The 18,941-nt window shown below is 39.1% G+C and overlaps 1 protein-coding gene across 1 annotated transcript in view; it reads left to right on the top strand.

Annotated features, from left to right (window-relative positions):
- vwc2 (von Willebrand factor C domain containing 2) overlaps positions 1-18,546 on the top strand; it is a 36,333-nt gene extending 17,787 nt beyond the window's left edge. Inside the window, exon 4 of the mRNA XM_055170099.2 lies at positions 17,312-18,546. Coding sequence (XP_055026074.2) covers positions 17,312-17,463 — 152 coding nt within the window. The 3' untranslated portion in view covers positions 17,464-18,546. The remainder of the gene's footprint in view (positions 1-17,311) is intronic.
- The last annotated feature ends 395 nt before the right edge of the window (positions 18,547-18,941 follow it).

Genomic DNA, 18,941 nt, shown 5'->3' with positions numbered 1-18,941 from the left:
ATTCAGAATGATTATCAAAACATACACAGAGTTTTAACTGTTGTAAAATTAGTTTTTTCTTCAGTTTTTTATAAGCTGGGTAAGAATGCCATCTAGTGTATAATAGCGGAATTACAGATTACTGTAAAAACTCGTCAGGAAAGCATCATTAGCAGAGAAATGTTTTCTTTTAGGGTGCACTCACATTATCCAAACCAAACCATGCCCCAGCGTGATTGTCACCCCTCCCTACTCCCACAGATGCACGTACTCACATTGCACTTTTATCGATCCGAGTCCGGGCGCGCTTTCGTCATTAAGATGCGATTGTTTTGAAAAAAGCAGGAAGGAAAGCCCTCCTTTAAAGGAATAGTCTACCCTTTTGCCATAGTAAACTATGTTATTATCTCAACTTAGACGAATTAATACATCTATATTTTTTCAATGCGTGCACTGTACAGCACGTTGTGAATGTGTTAGCATTTAGCTAGCCCCATTCATTCCTATGGTACCAAAAAAAGTTTTATTTTGTGGCACCATACTTACTGGTATAACTCCTCATGTAACAGTCTTTAAATAGGGAAAACACGGAAGTATCCATAGGAAGGAATGGGTCTAGGCTAAATGCTAACACATTCACGACGCGCTGTACAGTGCACGCATTGAAAAAAGATAGGTATGTATTAATTTGTCTAAGTTGAGGTTATAACATAGTTTAATATGGCAAAAGGGTAGACTATTCCATTAACACTGGAACCCACCGTAATGATAAGTCTGTGTTTTTTATTCGGAGTCGTTTGGTGCGCGATTACAGACAGCCTTCTCACATGTCATCATATTGCGTAGTTGATCTGTCACGTGTGCAGCTCGGACATTCACGTAACCCCGCTGCGCGCATCAAAACGTTTTCACAGAGGCAGATGAAGATGAGTGGTCGCGCAACTGACGTCTTCACCTTTTGAATCGGGCTTAGGCACGATTGCACTCACACCACAGCCTTCCGCGCCTGAGCCCAAGTGAACCATGCTCCGGCCAACCTCTGCAACCCGGCCGTGGCGCGATTAACCAATCCGTGCCTAGCCGCGGTACAGAGCGATCACACTAGTCAAACAAACCCAGGCTTTGGGGGTCAAATGCGCCAGAGCGCGGTTTGGTTTGGATAGTGTGAGTACACCCTTAATTAAAATATCTCGTCAATGGTGGAGAAAGAGTTAATTTAAAGGGTCGTGAGATGACAAAGCTTTGGTTGTCTGGTTGTACTAAACTGAATAAAGTGTTTTATTTCCCATGCTTACGTGTAATTTAAAGCACATGTCTGAAATGGCTAAATCCAAATTATTCAGCATTAGAGCGCCCCCGTCAGGCTGAGTTACGGAAGGACACTAGACATCTGCTCAGTGTTCTGCATGTGTTCAGTTATTTAATTGTAAAACATATACCACTAGCAGTTAATCAAAGGTTAGTCGTACAGCCCACGATACGAACCAGAATCTAAATTTAAAGTCAGGAGCCGCTACTGAACATACACTCTAAAAAATCCTGGGTTGTTTCTACCCAGGGTTGGGTCACTATTGGACATTTTGACCCAACAGTGTGTTCGGTCTAATAGTGACCCAACCCTGGGAAAAAAATACTTTATTCCCAATTGAGAATCAAGCCTTATGTGCAAGAAGCAGTACATGAATTACCTATGCAGAGCGTTTTAAATCTGCATCACTAATGAGGGTTCATGACTACTGGAGTCTTACCATAAAAGGCAGCTGTCCATGTAGGCATCTGGCAGCAAAGCCGTTCACTACAATCTGGGACAGAGCTGTTATCTGCCTCGTGAGTCTTTTTGTTCCCTTTTTGGCCAGACGAGAAGAGGAAAGCAAAGCTGTGACCCCGGGTTAGCACGATTGGAACACATTAAAATGTCTCGGGAGAAGATTTCCGAATCAGTGTGGGTTATACAGAGCTGTTTGAGATGGCCTTAGACAGCACGTCCAAGACTGTTGCTTCTTTTGTTCACTTAGATCCTGATCTAATACGGCACCTGCAGCCGCACAGCCTCCTTCAGCAAAGCAGAAATGATGACTTGGTAAATGGATCTCCGCAGCTAAACCGGCGGCGGTGGTGGAGGAGGGGTGATGTGGGCCAATTATTTTAAAGAGCACACACGTTTAAATGAATCATCTCGGCATTTGCTGAGATCCTGTCAAGATTTCCTGATCAAATATCTCAGTTGGTGTTTGGGTGCGAAATGCTTTCATTGAGTCTGGTGTGTGGGACTCCATCAGCTTTACAAAATATACATGCGTGCTCAAACATGCTCAGATTTTCACTGCCTGGTGATGATTTCACTGCACATCATAATGCAGTCTGTGTGGCGCTTGCCATTTGATTTCGTAATTGTATAGATAGGTGAAATCATTACAATGGCTGTGTTTGTGCATGTCGAGCGGAGGTGGAAACGCAAATAGGGTGTCTGAGACCTTTGAGGCTTTTGCTGTAAGTGTCTGAGGTACAAAGACTTCAGCACAGGTGCAGCGAGAGAAACAGACAGATGCTCTGACCCCCTGAGACTCACACTCCTCAAAGTAAGACTTCAAAGACTGGTGGCTTGACATTGCGGGACGGGTGCCGGTTGTGTAAGGGCTGTGAAAGCCGGTTCAAACTTAGCCTGTACTGGCTGATAACAACCACCTGAGCTCAAATTGGCTATGACACCAACTTTTGGTGTTTGAAAACCCAGAAACTTTCACTGCAGTTGAGGTTCCGATAAATCTAAGCGGAATGATTATTTAATTGGGGTCATTAAGAGCCAATTACCATTGGATTGACTGCTGCATTGTGTGAATGAAAGCCCTCAGACCGGCTCTTTGAGAAAAATGTGGTGTCTATGAAATGATAATAGCCGCAGACGAAGAAAGTGGGGCTGTCGTCTTCATTTTGGTTGGCAGACTTGATGCTGAATGGGGACAACGGCAAGGAGAATCGATTTCTAAATGGGTTGCAAGCATTTCTCTCATAATCTTATGCTCTAACCACGCCATACCCAGCAGGGGCCACAAAAACCGCCCCCCCCTCGCCGTTTAAGCTCAGGTCACAGACATCGCACAATTCAAAGGAAGTAAATGCTTCGTAATTGAGCTGATTCATTCACGCTGATTCATTCGCGGCTGCAGATGCCGTAAACGTGGCTCAAGATTACCAATACCTTTGACACCATGGATTACATTTCGGCCTATTTAGCCGCAATTTCATTAGTTTTAAGTGGATGTTAATATGTGAAAAGTGTTTATAAGGCAGTCGAGGGCTGATATCTCTATTTGTTGCTCATGAAGAGCAGAGGTAAGCACCTCTTTCTTAGCCACTGAATGAAGTATTATGTTCGCGTGCAGCTCACTGCCTGAGTCTGTTGTTGAAGGAGTGTGCTGGGAGACACTTCAGGAAGTGCCATGGGGGGAGATGAAAGTGAGCGCTATTGCTAATATCCACCCCAGGCAGTTGTTCATGAATATCAAAGAACATCTGCGAGCGACATTAGGTCTCAAAAAACATTCGGATCCAGTCATCATGCTCCGGCGTTGAATTCACGCACCGGGGGCCTGCCGGTAAATAAGAAACTTGGCATCGAATGATTTTTTGAGTGCTTTTAGCTGCTTTAAGATTTGAGGAGAATGCCGCACCAATGCACCTGTTGGGAATGGATTGATATCGATGCACTTTTAGAAGCATCGCTGCTTGTGTCATAATTTTAATAGCATAGAGTTGGACACGGTAGAGCAAATAAGGATGCTTGGACGCTTGTTGCAAACAGGAAAAGATGCTTTGTATTTCTCTGCTGCATCATCTTCTTTGTTGACCTGCTCTCATGTGGAGTATCTCCTTGGCAACGTGCAGGGAAAAAAGCCCACTTTTTGAAGGGCTCAGACACTGGGGTCGCTGCTTATCTTGGGAGGTTGCGATAAATATTTTGAGCGTGGGCCGAAAGCTCTTAAAATTGCGACGGCGAGTCTCGAAACTGGAGCTGGGGGGAAGCAGGATTGCTCGCATTTCAAAAAGGCCAAATCGGGGAGAAATATTCATGGGGGCTTAAGAGCGGCCCTAGAAACACTTTCAGGCCTTGGCTCATCTTACATTTTTCTTGCATCTCTTTCTTCCTCTGGAGATATATGTTAGTCGGGATTTGTTGCGCTGATGGTTTTATCCATTTGTAATGGGGCTTGATTCTCTTTGATAGTATGGGGAACAGCAAAGGACAGTGATTTTATATGCACGGCACCTCCAGCGTTCGCTAAACTCGTCCTCTGTCTTTTTTGCCTGGGAGATATATAAGCTCAAAGTGGGAGAAGAGGATTTAAGAAGCAAACTGTACGGATAAGAGTGTGTTGTAACAGATGTCTTAAATGTCTAAAAGCGATGCATACATGAAAGCTCTCATAGCCTGCAAAGACAAAGATTCATAGCCTGCATAGAGTAGCAATAATCTTATGTTAAGTGTTAAAGGAATATTCCATTTTCTTAAAAGAAAAATCCAGATAATTTACTCACCACCATGTCATCCAAAATGTTGATGTCTTTCTTTGTTCAGTCCAGAAGAAATTATGTTTTTTGAGGACAACATTGCAGGATTTTGCAAAAATAACAAATATACACTTTTAAAGCACAACTTCTCGTCTAGATCCGGTCCAGCGCGACCTAACGTAAATGCGTAGTGACGTAGGGAGGTCACGTGTTACATATATACAATGCACATTTGCGGACCATTGTAAACAATAAACTGACACAAAGACATTAATTAGTATCAGTTGACATACAACAACGTAGGAACGGTCCTCTTTAAACCACTTGTAAACACTGAGGCGGAGTTTCGCGTTCGTCTTCTGTGACCTCTTCACGTCATGACGTATTGCGTGGGGTCACGCTGGCGCATCACGACCGGATCTAGGCGAGAAGTTGTGCTTTAAAGGCGCTCTAAGCGAATTGACGCGTTTTAGACCATAAAACATTTTTTGGTACATACAGCAAACATCTCCTCACTATCTGCTTGCTGCCTGTCCGCTGATCAAACTGTAAAAAAACGCAATCTCTGTAGACAGCTCAGGCTCGACAAACGGCAATATCAACATAGTGGCCAAACCTAGCACAACAAAACATAACAAAGTGTTCCAGCCAATAAACGACAAGAAGGATTTGGGGGTGGGGTTTGGGCGCGTTCATGAAAGCACGGACGGTAGAGGGAGGGGGAGGTGTTAGCTACGCTCCGTTTGTTTGAAAACAGTTCAAACATCAACAGGAAGTGACGTCGCACATTATTCGCTTAGAGAGCCTTTAAAAGTGCATATTTTTTATTTTTCTTGTCAAAAATGACAATCGTTTTGCTAGATAAGACCCTTATTCCTCGTTTGGGATTGTTTATAGCCCTTTGAAACTCTGTTGAAAAAAACTGATAAGTGTTGAGTTAAGTATTAAATGTTGGTGTCTATTAAAGTCCATTAAAATGAGAAAAATCCTGCAATGTTTTCCTCAAAAAAACATAATTTCTTCTCGACTGAACAAAGAAAGACATCAACATTTTGGATGACATGATGGTGAGTAAATTATCTGGATTTTTTTTTTTAAGAAAATGGAATATTCCTTTAAAGGGCACGTTATTATAATAAATCCACTTTGGACGTAAATGTGTGTCAGTGGGATGTGAACATAACAACCATACAATGAAATAATCCCCCCTTTCCTTCTTTTATATTTCCCATTAAATCAAAGCAGTCTCGATTGACAAGCTGTTTTGATTTGCTTGTTAATTTGACGTCATACAAACAAAGCCCCGCCCATGGCCACTGACTGACTGGTTATTTTTACACGAAAGCTTTTCTAAATGTGTTTGCGGGCCGATTGTAGCTAAATATACTATTGTCTCAGACTGTATTCACAGATTTCAGATCTATTTTTAACCGAAAGCGCTCACTGTCTGTTGGTAGGGGAGTAAGGAGCTGTACGGACATGAAAACAGCACTTTTTTGCTCCTGCCCAAGTAGGGTCATTTTGGACATGCTATTACAAATGATCTGTGGGGTGTTTTGAGCTGAAACTTCACAGACACATTCTAGCCACACCTGAGACTTCAACCCAATATCACGAAATTACGTACCTATATCACATATGGACCAACGTGAAAATGTCACGTTTTGCCGCGTTTGAGCGTGAGCATGTCACTCTTTTCTGTTTGTGTCATTGTCACGTATTGGTTACTCAACTTTTTTGTCCTAATTTCTTACCATTGTCGCTTCGGTTTAGGGTTAGATTTACATAAAGTGACATCCCTACCCAAACGCAACTCTAACCCCAACATCAGGCGACAATTGGTTAAAGTTTAGAAAATATAAAAGAATAAGTCTTGTATCTTTTTTATAAACCAATACTTAAAGTGACAAATACTTAAAGTGACATATAACGCAAGCACCAAATCTAACCCTAAACCGAAGCGACAATGGTTTGAAAATAGGACAAAAAATTGAGTAACCAATACATGACAGTGACACAAACAGAAAAGCGTGACATGCTCACGCTCAAACGCGGCAAAACGTGACATTTTCACGTTGGTCCATACGTGATATAGGTACGTAATTTCTTGATATAGGGTTGGAGACTTATATTACATATAGTAGGATAGTATGTGCCCTTTAAAGGCTTTGTTTCTGTGTAAATAGCACTGCATCAGGATCTTTGCACTTATTTTAAGATTATTAGAATCAGTGCTTTGTTCATGAATGGCTGTTAACTGCTCTTCCGAGGGGCACGAAGTCAAAATATGTGTTCGGAGTGTCATGTGTGTTGCTCGTGTTTTCAAAATATGTGTTTGCTGCGTAATTTTAACCATGTGCATCACGTGTCTTGTCAAAATAAGTGTCTGATAAAAGAAATGAATTTAAAATGACGAACCACATGATGGACAACATACATGTTGTGACAAGTTTCGCATTGTGCATCGAAAAAGTTTCACATAAAGAAGTCACCGGCGCCACTGGTTACCAAAAACTACTATTAAAGGGACACTCCACTTTTTTTGAAAAATACTCATTTTTCAGCTCCCCTAAATTAAGACATTTGCTTTTTACCGTTTTGGAATCCATTCAGCTGATCTCCGGGTCTGGCAGTACCACTTTTAGCATATCTTAGCACAACCCATTGAATCTGATTAGACCACTAGCAACATGCTCAAAAAGACCTAAGCGGTTCAATATTTTTCCTATTTAAAACTTTACTCTTTTGTAGTTACATCGTGTACTAAGACCGAAGAAAAATTAAAAGTTGTGATTTTCTAAGCTGATATGGCTAGGAACTATACTCTCATTCTGGTGTAATAATCAAGGACCTTGCCGCCGCAACATGGCTGCAGCAGGCCCAATGATATTACACACAGCCCGAAAATAGTCCCTTTGGAAACTTTTAATAGTAGGGGACTATTTTTGGCCACTGCGTAATATCATTAATAAAATATCAAAACTCTTTGGTGTTTTTTTTAGTGCCATGCTTATGGTCTAATCAGACTCAATGGATTATGCTAAGCTATGCTAAAAGTGGTACCGCCAGACCTGGAGATCGGCTAAATGGATTCCAAAACTGTAAAAATCAAATGTTTAACTCTAGGGGAGCTATAAAATTAGCCTATTTTTTTATTTATTTGAGTGTCCCTTTAAAGCGATAGTTCAGGCAATTACCCCATGATTTATCCTCAAGCCATCCGAGTTACATGTACATCCTTTTTCATATGAACACATCTTAAGATGTTTTTTTAAATGTACTATCTCTTTTAATCTTTATAATGGATGTATATAGGGTCCAGCCAGTTTAAAGAATATGCTTCCATCCTTCGTAAAAGTAATCCACACTGATCCAGGGGGAAAATAAATGCCTTCTGAGGGTAATTGATGTGATTTTGTAAGAAAAATATTCATATTTAAAACTTTACAACTTTTAGTTTATACGTTTTTTTGTAGTGAAGTATGACGAATGCGGAGGGTTGTTTTGCTTCCTGCTTTGTAAATAACATCTTGGGTTATTATCACACATTCGAGTGCTTTAAGCTGCTTAAAGATTCAAGGAGAATGTTTGCTTTTAGCGATTAGCTTTTTATACCTAGCAAATGCACTTAGACTTCGAAATTTACAAAAGTTGTATTCATTTGTGAAGATTATCTTATTGGGCAAAAAAGGTAAGTTTCTTAAACCTTTGCACAAAAGCTTATTTCTGTGACAATCCAAAAGTGATTATGAATGGGCTTTTTGAAAATAAAATGGGCTTTTTGGCAAGGGAACCAATGTCCCAGTAACTTCCGGGTTGTACTACAAAAATACGTCATCCCTGCGACACTCTATTTAGTATGCAAATAAATTTAAGACCAATCAGAATTCATATACAGATATTTAGAAGTCGTTCAATGTAATTTCAAACTAAAAGTGTAATTTAATAGGAACACATAAGACTAAAATAAATTCATGTGAATTGACATTAAGCTGAATTAATTGCAGAAATTTGTGTAGAAGATCAAGTAACAAAAATAAAAGTGCTAGCCGTGCAAGTGTTACAATTATTATAATGTGTGAATTTGTCATTAATATTTCAGTAAGAGTCTATCCACCAACATCTACAAAATTTACCCTTGCAGAAAAACGATACCTTATCTATCCACATCATTTCCAAAAAGCAAGTAAATGTATAATGCATGTGTACTAAAGAACTGCATTAGTCTTTTCTTTCACCTATTCTCAGAATAGTATCTGCTCAGTTCAGGCTGTTTCAGAGAGCATCGGCTCTAATGAGCTTTAAAAGATCGTGTCATTTTCAAGATCCTGCTTTCCCTTTTCTCCTCCTTTGCTTTTTATCTCAATTACCCCTGTACCATGGGGAATGCAATTCATCTCTGAATGGACCAAAGTCTTTAATGGTGCTTTCTCTTGAATTTAGCCTCTACAGCAGTGCTTTGATGCCCGGTGAGGATAAGAGTCTTCTCAGCGTGATTAAACACTCGCTGATGCCAAAGTGTACAACTGTTCCTCTGCAGTTCAGTTTGTTTCTGTTTATACTGCAGCTGTATCTTCCTCCTCCTATTTTTCCTCCATTTCTAATGACAACATATACATGTGTGAAAAATATGCATAACAGCTGTATTAATGAACATATCCCAGTATGATGTGAGAAACAAACACTCTTTTAGCTGTTATTTGAGGAAAGGGAATCTGAAGTGTTCGCTCTGAAATGATTATAAATATGATTGGGGTGACATCCTCACAGCACTGGACAAATATTTAAGATGATTGATGGGCCCTCATGTGTGCCCTCATTAGGTAGTGTTGTGTCCCCTGTGATGCTGTATTTGAATAGGATGAATAGAGCAATTTGTCCTTGTTTGGCAGCAGATAGACCTAGGAGGCATTTCCAAATTTTTCTAATTAATTGTATTGATTTTGTAATTGAATAAACTGAGTTAAGGTAATCTGACACGGGTTGCTATCTTTTCAAAGTAAATGGACTTCGGCTATATGATAATCAAAATCCTATAGATTTTCAGTAGACGTTTCTGCTACTGTAGATGCCACCAAACTAACAAAGTGTTTCAGGCTGTGGCTTAGGCTTTATTTTTTTGTCTGGCTGGATAGACTTTTCTGGACTGCAATTTAAATAAACCCTTAAATCTCCCTAGACTTATACTACAGTGCAGAAGTGTAGGGTCTTATTAACTTATCCATATTTTTCCACAATGGTACATTACACTTAAAAGATGCTGAGTTATTTTAACCTACACTAGGGTTACGTCAAAAAGAGATTAACCCAGCATGCTGGGTTGCAAGTTGATCTATGATGGGTTGTCTAAACCCAAAATTCTGCATTGTTTTAAGCACATTTTCTGGGTCAATTTAACCCAAAAGCTGGGTTTGACTTTAGACTTTAAATGTAAATGAAATTAATAAAAGGAAAATAAATTAAAAATCTTTATCATTTTAGTGTGCACTGTCAAAAAAGGCACAAAAGAGACCTTACCATTTAAAAGGGACATTTCACAAGACTTTTTTAAGATGTAAAATAAATTTGGTGTCCCCAGAGTACAAATGTGAAGTTCTAGTTCAAAATACCAAATAGATAATTTATTATAACATGTTAAAATTGCCACTTTGTAGGTGTGAGCAAAAATGTGGCATTTTTGGGTGTGTCCTTTAAATGCAAATGACCTAATCTCTGTACTAAATGGCAGTGCCGTGGTTGGATAGTGCAGATTAAGGGGAGGTATTACCCCTTCTGACATCACAAGGGGAGCCACATTTCAATGACCTATTTTTTCACATGCTTGCAGAGAATGATTTACCAAAACTAAGTTACTGGGTTGATCTTTTTCACATTTTCTAGGTTGATAGAAGCACTAGGGACCCAATTATAGCACTTAAACATAAAAAAATTCAGATTTCCATTTAAAAAGTCCCTAATATGTACCATTTACCTTTTGAGGTACTAATATGCCCTCTGAAGATTATACTTAAAGGCAGTGTACTCAAAAAAATGAACTTGGTTGGAGTCAGTTTTACTAAATAATTTCTTGTTCACTTTACTTAACAAACACAAGTAACTGCATATAATTACTTTAACTTAGTAATTTTAACAAAAGACTGTGTCTTGTCAGCTTTACTTCAAAATTATTTGTTCAGCCAATATAACATTGTTGCGTAAAAGTAACAGATTAATAAAACCAATACAGACTTGCATCTCATTGGCTGATGATGCTGCAGTGTATTATGGGTAATTGTTGTTCTGGCACCATCTTGCAGAAGTGTAGCACCATTAGATAGGTACATGAGTGGCCAAGTATGAGTCAATGAACTTGTTCTGATATATTTAAGAACAAAACAAACCAACAAATGGTTTGAAATGTAACATTGCATTTCACATTTGTTTGTGATGTTTGATAAACTGTAATTAAATAAAGATTGTATTTAACAGCTGCACTCTGATTGATTGATTTGTTGTTATGGAGTTGTTAACTCATTGTTTTTAATTTTGTTTTCATCAATTAAATGTAGTGACTTTACTAGGATTTCTTTAGTCCATGCAACATTTAAATTGGCAATTTTACACACACTTTTTTAGTAAATACAACTTACATTTTATTTGTTTACATTACTTAACACAGCTATGTGGAACCCACCTGAAAAAGTTTTTTTTAAGTAAATACAACTTTTTATTTTTTTGAGTGTAGCTGATTTTGAAAGTGCTAACTCTAGCCTGCTAGCATTGAAATCACAATCCCACCCTTCATGCATATCGCCACCCAAAGTCACGCTGTCTACAAAGTACCCACATAATGCATTACTATCGAAATCCATCAAAATGTTCCTAACTGTCTAAAAGAAACACTGCAACCATGGCATTGTTTTTAGACACTTTGCCGTGCGCAATTGTCTGCATCGTGGAAAAGCAGTAACACTGATGTTAATTCGGGTTTTTGCCCTCTGCTGATCCAGATCTTTTTTATTGTCGCTTTTTCAAAAACGGGTTTTCTTTTTGTGCCTCTTGTGCCGGTTCAGCAGGAAAGTTTGGTTGCTGCTGTTTGCCTGCCATTCTCCCTCTGTTTACACAGCGGACATAAACGCGCTAATAATGCTGTATAATGTCTGCGTGAACAGGTTGCGCAGTGGCATGCAAAACACGTACACAGAAGAGGAGCAAATGTCCAAAATTGCATATGTCCAATTATTGCATTCGGTCCGAGTTCAATGATTTGTTTAAAAATGTTTTGGGTCCTACGCCTTTCACAGATGACATGTGTTTATACAAATACATTTAGACACATTAACATTTAATTTTGACCGTGTACATTGACTGAATTTTCACAGCGACTCTCCCATCTCTGGTCATTATTCTGCTGCTTGTTTGCAGTTTTCAGTTTTCCATCTTTATCTCAGAAAATGATGACTCACTTTGTTTTCATGAGTCATTTTAGACTTGCATGGTCCAGTGCATGTTAATTCAATGATCAGAGTCTCTAAGGACTTGTGTGTCATTGCAGTGCCAAATTATCTTCTACTCAATCTAGATGTTACAAAATTTGTTTTTGTTTTTTAGTAAAAAGACAGACCAAAAACAATATAGCAGAGTAAGGGAGGAATTCAACTCTATGTACATTCTCAGTAAAAAAAAGGTATAAGGTACAAAAGTTGTCACTGGGGCGGTACCTTCAAGAAGTACACTTTTGTATCTTAAAGGTGCATATTGGTACCTTTGAGGTAGGGGTGTGCAATATCATACCGCTCACGATAATATGGGTATAAATTTTTACATGATAAAAAATTTTCATTTCGATGCGATGACGTATGGTGCATTTATGTTCCCTAATGCCCACAGCAACAACACGAGAAGCATGTCAGCAACACGTCACGAGTACAACCAAGCTGTAAAGGTACGCGAAGAGGAGATACTAGCAGCGGGTGATGTGCGGCCAAAAAGTAAACTAATGACTCAACCGAGCATCGCTGTGCAAATTACTTTAGTTACTGTTAAACTGAAGTGTTAAGGAGTTGTTACTTACTTTACTGACTGAATTTAAATCCCAAAAATCTTCACAAATGTTCACATTCTAGTTGTACTGACGCACGTTTACTTAATGTTTAATTAGACAGATCCATCTTTTCTATTTATTTACCATGAAATGATGTGATCTGATGAGTTTAAAACTCATTGTTTCTTGTTTCTTCAGTGACTGCCGCGAGGCACAAGCACATAGAGACAGACGGATGACTTGCTGATTTCTTCTGTGTTTATATGAAAATCTGATTTATTCACTTGTGTTTATCTGATCTGGATTAACATTTATCTCACGACCCCAAATGTGCCATGATTGATGTTAATGTTATTTATTTGAGGTTTATGCAAACAAGAGGGCACTTACATGTAAAATTATTTCATAATCAAAATGTTAAATAGTTAGCAAATTACTTAAGTTACTGGGATCTGTGAAAATTACTGAAAATCTGCGGTAGTGTCATATTGATGTAAAATGTTTATACCATTTTCATTACATTTGACTCATGCTGTGTGATTGGGTCAGTACTATTGCACTTTAATGCTGCTTTTGCCACTTTATGAAATTGGATTTACACTTTGAATTAGGTAGTTGTGAGGATTTTGAAAAGGGGGAACGCAGACAGCGGATGACGTTTAACAGATGATTTATTAAACAAATAACAAGAAAACAAAAACCCACGAGGGGGCAAAACAGAACAATAAGAACAGGACACTAAACTGACACTAAACTTAGACAAGATAAATAACACTAAACTACACAATTAACAAGACAAGATACTCAAGGCACAAAAACATTATTCGATATAAACTCACGGGAAACAGGACTGGAACTAGAGAGAAACAAAACGCACGAGTGAAGAACATCAAATACAAAGGACTTTAAATATGGACAAAATAAATTACATACACCTGGAAATCATTACAAGTAAGGGATCGGGGAAAAAGTGACGAGACCCGGTAAATGCGTGGTCAAAATAAACCAATACTAAAACCACACATCTCCCACATAAAATACGTTACTGCCAGGACCCCGTCACACAGATTAGATATAATTCAAGACATGATTCTGACAGGATCCTGACAGTAGTCTGTCATCAATGACAGCTCATTGGATGGAAATTGCCCTTCCTTTTCCATATTTTTTGTAAATATCGTCATAAATATCATTACAGCAAAAATTCTTAAATTATTATGATATAATTTTGAGGCTGTATTGCCCACCCGTACTTTGGGGTACATACTGGTACCTCAAAAGTACCGTCCCAGTGACAACTTTTGTACCTTTTTCTGAGAGTGTAAGAAGGATTCAAACTTGTACCCTCATAAGCGTAACAAGACTTTTATGCAGGGTTTCCACCACAGCTCATGGAATTTCTGGAAAATCATGGAATTTAAAACGTCTATTCCAGGGAATTTTATATTTTTTTTTGTTCAAGTCTTGGAATATCAGGGATTTTTATTTGTTGCTTTAAATTTTAATTTCCATTTTTCTATACCATGTTTTTTATTGCCTTGTTTCACGCATGTTGCATATTGTTTAGGAATTATGTATTTTTGTAGGCCAGCCCAGAAAATAGCGGCACAAAACATATTCCCTGATAAGGACATACTCTGTGGATGAATCTTTGTTGGGAATTGTGCCCATGTTGCATTGTTTTTGAGGTTTTCATGCATAATGATGGTTGGTCCCCGACAACGTCTGTAGTCCCATAAAGCAACCACCCTTTAAAATGTGATGTGTGTAAATCTAGTGGTAAGATTGCAAATTGTAACCAACAGCTCACCACTCAATTTCAAAACACGTATGGTAGCCACCACAGGACAAACATGTTGTCGCCTGAGAAAACGTAGGAACAGGTTGACCATTTAGGGCTACTGTAGAAACCTGATGGCGACTTCCATGTGACACGTGGTGTATGTAGATAAAAACGGCTCATTTTAGGGTAATAAAAACAATACAGTTCATTATGTAAGATCATTATATACCACTAATAATATAGTTATTATGTATATTATATTGCATTTCGGTTAGGGCTGCACGATTCATGCAAAATGTGAATCACGATTTTTCTCCATGGAAATTGAGATCCCGATTCTCTCGCCCGATTCCCTTTTTTTTTACAAAAACATTTATTATGCACTTAACTTTAAAAAAATGCACTACAGGACTTTCAGTTATAAATAACGTGTCTTAAAAGTCTCTTTTCCTTATTTTAGACCCCTTAAAATTTAGAGTAATTTCAAACTGGTTGGCTGTTAAATAGCACCTGTGCTTTTTGTACTATCAAACTGGCCAACCTTAAAACCTTTAAAAGACTAAACGATCAACATTTTAAGGCATCAGAGAGAAACGCAGACATGTTACAATGTTCCTCTCGTGCTAAAAACCCTTTCTAATGGGGAACTTGTGGCAGTGACACAGAGGCCATTTCTCAATCTGAAGGCTGCAGCCTCTGGAGGTCGCATTTCTAAGCTGCGCATCATAATTTCAGAATATTAACAATTAACGTTATAAAGTTGACTAGTATTTTAGTTAATCATAAATTGTTGTAGTATGTTTATGATTTGCGAATGTAATGCTCCGTTAACTCGAATGAACGAGGCTTGATGACGTATGCAGCCTGCAGATGTGACCTCCGGAGGCTGCAGCCTTCCGATTTAGAAATGTCTGGAGGTAACTAATTTCCTTGCCTTCTTTCGTAACCAAGGTTGTTGCATTGTCACCTTCTCCGTCGCCACCAGGATTTTCCACAATGACGCTCATTTATTCTCTCTTTTTTGTGAAAATTGCCACTCCAAATCCACCAAGTAAACGACTGTGTTTAGGTCTGCCTCCTTGTTATACGTCACGCGAGTGACAGCGGAACGCCGCAAATGAGATGAGAGAAACGATCGGGTTTGATTGGAGAATGAATAGGGTTTGGTTTTACCCTGCATGAATGTCTTAGCAAGTTTGACTGATATTATAGCATCTTGGATTGTAATGTAAATACTGAACACGTGAACGCAGCATCTGAATACAGGGAAATACTATGGGCCAATCCCATTTCTCTGTCTTACCCCTTCCCCTTCCCCTACCACTTCGTCTTACCCCTAGCCCTTGTCCCTCAAAACCAAGTGTTAAGCGCTAGGGGTGAAAACATACCCCTATGAAATGAGACACCGCTTCGTTACGGTTACGTCATCATACATCGTCGTTTGCTGGCTGCAACATCACCAGACGCGACAAATGTTGATCACAAACTTCCAAGATGCCGAGTGCAAGTGTAAGCGAAAGTGAATCAGCCGCCGAGTTTCTTCTGGCGTCCCTGTGTGATACAGGACGGTATACGTAAAGCACGTACCGATGTCTCCAAAGCAAGTAGTGTTATGCACTGATATCAAATGAAATTCGCTGCTAACGTTAATGGAATTTAGTTAAAACTGTAAACAAGCATGCAGTCCATTCATGGCTAGTTAGAGAAATACGGGAATGTTGTGCAAATCAGCAAATACGGGAATGTTGTGCAAATCAGCAACGTAACGTTAGCGTAGCAAACTAGCGAAATTTTAAAACATTTAAATTAAGAACATAATTCAAATATATATGAACAGGACTGTGTAGAGCACAAAACAAGACGTTAGTAATTTTTAAATTAATTATAAAGCCGAAAATACTTACATTTATGGGACTCTCTGGCCGCCATTTTTGCCGGTTGCGCAGTGTATTCTGGGTACCCCTTGGTTTCAAGTAAGCTCACGGAAATTCTTGGCTTTAAGGGGTATCTACCACTTGCCCTTAGCCCTACCCCTTGATCAAAACGAGAATTGGGATAGCCCTTACTCTCACGTGAACGTGCAAAACTAAGGGGTAGGGGTAAGGGGAAGGGGTAAGACAGAGAAATGGGATTGGCCCTAAATATGCAAGTGAATCGCCGTCATTTAAAGTGAAGATCGCATTTATGTATGAATCGAGATTATGATTCTTTTTCGATTAATCATGCAGCCCTAATTTCGGTCAAGAGATCCTTCTGAAAGTTACACAATGCACCTTTAAAAGACACTTTTACTGTCTGTATCTGGTTTTGTCTGCTCAGTTCTCAGCACAACAGCGGCCTGTTTTTCCATTCGTGAAGATTCAGCGTTTTTGTCACTCAAAATCAGGAAAAAGTCAAGGAATTTGACATTGAAACTTTTCGAAGGTTTCTGTAGTAGTTTTGCAGTTCAGTTTTAAACTCAAGTTAAGTATACATTTTTTACATTTTGGAAAAGGACTTACATAAGTGTATTTAAAAATGCATGCAATGGAAGAGCTTGAACACCAAAAGTTAAAGTCTGCACTTGAAGCCTAATAAATGGTTACGCTTCACCGTAATCTCATCCATTAGCTCTTGGATGTCATGATACGATCATGTTTTATAAAAGCAGCAGCATCACTTTCAGTTGAAATACGAACACAAAACGTGACAAAGACAATCCTGTGTGACAACTGTCATCCTCTGCTGTTTAGCTGTCAAGCTTTCCCTCAAGCTTAAAAGAAAAAAGTCCCTCATTCAATAGAGAGAGTGCAGTGACACAGCTGACGTACGGTACAGTATTCTGTTCTGACTGACTGATAATGTGACAACATCATAAAGCTTATATGAGGTCAGTTGACATCATTTCAGAGAGTTATTGCCACTCTAAAATAAGATCAGCCGTTCAATGCCATGGATTGCAGTTTTGTTGGCATGTTTCCACAAACTGCAGGTTTATTCTTTCAGTTTAATGCAGCCCCTCTCCTGTCTGTACGCAGGGCCAAACTGCTTTGCCGACACGGCGGTGATCCCAGCCGGCCGAGAGGTGAAGATCGATGAATGCACCATCTGCTACTGCACGTATGAGGAGGGCACCTGGCGTATCGAACGGCAAGCCACCTGCAGCAAGAACGAGTGTCAGCCCAGCTAAGGTGACCGTTGGGGCGTCGCTCCCCAACCTTTGCTCAGACAGCTGCGGATCAGACGCCCCAGCTATGGTCTGTATCAGCTCAGCACAACGGCTCTGGGCCTCACACACAGCCAAGACACCTGACCTACGTGGAGTTACATCAGTCACGGCCATTTGTGACAGCTTATGAACTCGATCTGAGCAGATGGGCCAGCAAACTGGGGACCAAGGCCATGGGTAAAAGTGCTAAATGTTACATCGGTAACACTGCGATTGAGTTGGCATAGCATCAAAATGACTGAGATTCATATGTTACACTCAAAAAATGCTGGGTTATTTTTAACCCAGCGTTGGGTCAAAAAGAGATGAACCCAGCCTGTTGGGTTGTAATTGAACCTATGCTGGGTTGTTTCAACCCAAAATGCTGGGTTGTTATACCCCATTGTTGGGTCAAATGTTAACTTTTCTGAGTTTATTTAATCCAACCTCTGGGTTCGTCCGTTTTTGACTCAGTGCTGGGTTAAATAATAACCCAGCATTTTTTAATGTGGAGTTACATACAGTATATAGTCGTAGAATCAAGAGGCATGGAGCTAAATTCAACTATATTAGTACTTAAACTTTGTATTGAGATTTATAACCCATACAAAGGATATTTATTTATGTATGTGCCGGTGCAACGATTACGATTAAAATCTGATCTGAATTACAGTCAAATGATATTTTTTATAGCCAGTGTATTTTGATATGCCATTATGTTTCATACCGGCTCAGACTGCTTACTGTTCAAAGTACTCCCATCTAATCGGAATGTATTACACACCTGTCTGTACGATTGTCAGCGTGTCTGGAGGGAGGTTTGTCAAAGATGACAAGCCGCTGTCAGGTATCGCCTACAACATCTAACCCAATGCCTTTTCAGCACAGTAAACGGAGCAGAATGGATTTGGTATCCGAAGGAGGAAATCATAAAAAGATAAAAGCTGCTTGAAGATGTTTGCGTTCATGTTAGGTCTCTCTTTTGTGCTATTAACTGAGGTCCATTTTGCTAAGAAGTGTTTCTATGTGTGTGTTTTTATGTTTCAAATAAATTGTTATACTGTGCATGATTGTTTATGACTACTAGACACTGATTTAAGGTTGCCTGAGGATAGTTATCGGTTTTAAACAGAGTTATGAATGAAATGTCAAGTTAAACATTAAAAATAGGGATTAAATAGGAATATTGAACTAGGTCAGCTGGTGAATTCAATAATTCAGTGGTTTAAATTTGTCTGCATCAGTTAAAACTTCCTATATACCAAAAATGGCTTTTAAACTTTTCGGGGCGCGCCCCCCTCCCTTATGTAGGTTGTATTCCTTCGCAACCTCCCCACCCAAATGACATAAACAATCTATAACTTAGAATTTGAATTAAACATAACATATTAAATGATACAACATTGTGTAATTAAACCTCAGGAAAATAATAGCACTGTGTTAGTGATAAATATTTGTTT

This window comes from Misgurnus anguillicaudatus, chromosome 11, assembly GCF_027580225.2.
Source record: "Misgurnus anguillicaudatus chromosome 11, ASM2758022v2, whole genome shotgun sequence".
Classification (NCBI taxonomy): domain Eukaryota; kingdom Metazoa; phylum Chordata; class Actinopteri; order Cypriniformes; family Cobitidae; genus Misgurnus; species Misgurnus anguillicaudatus.
This window is presented reverse-complemented; position numbering and strand designations above follow the sequence as displayed.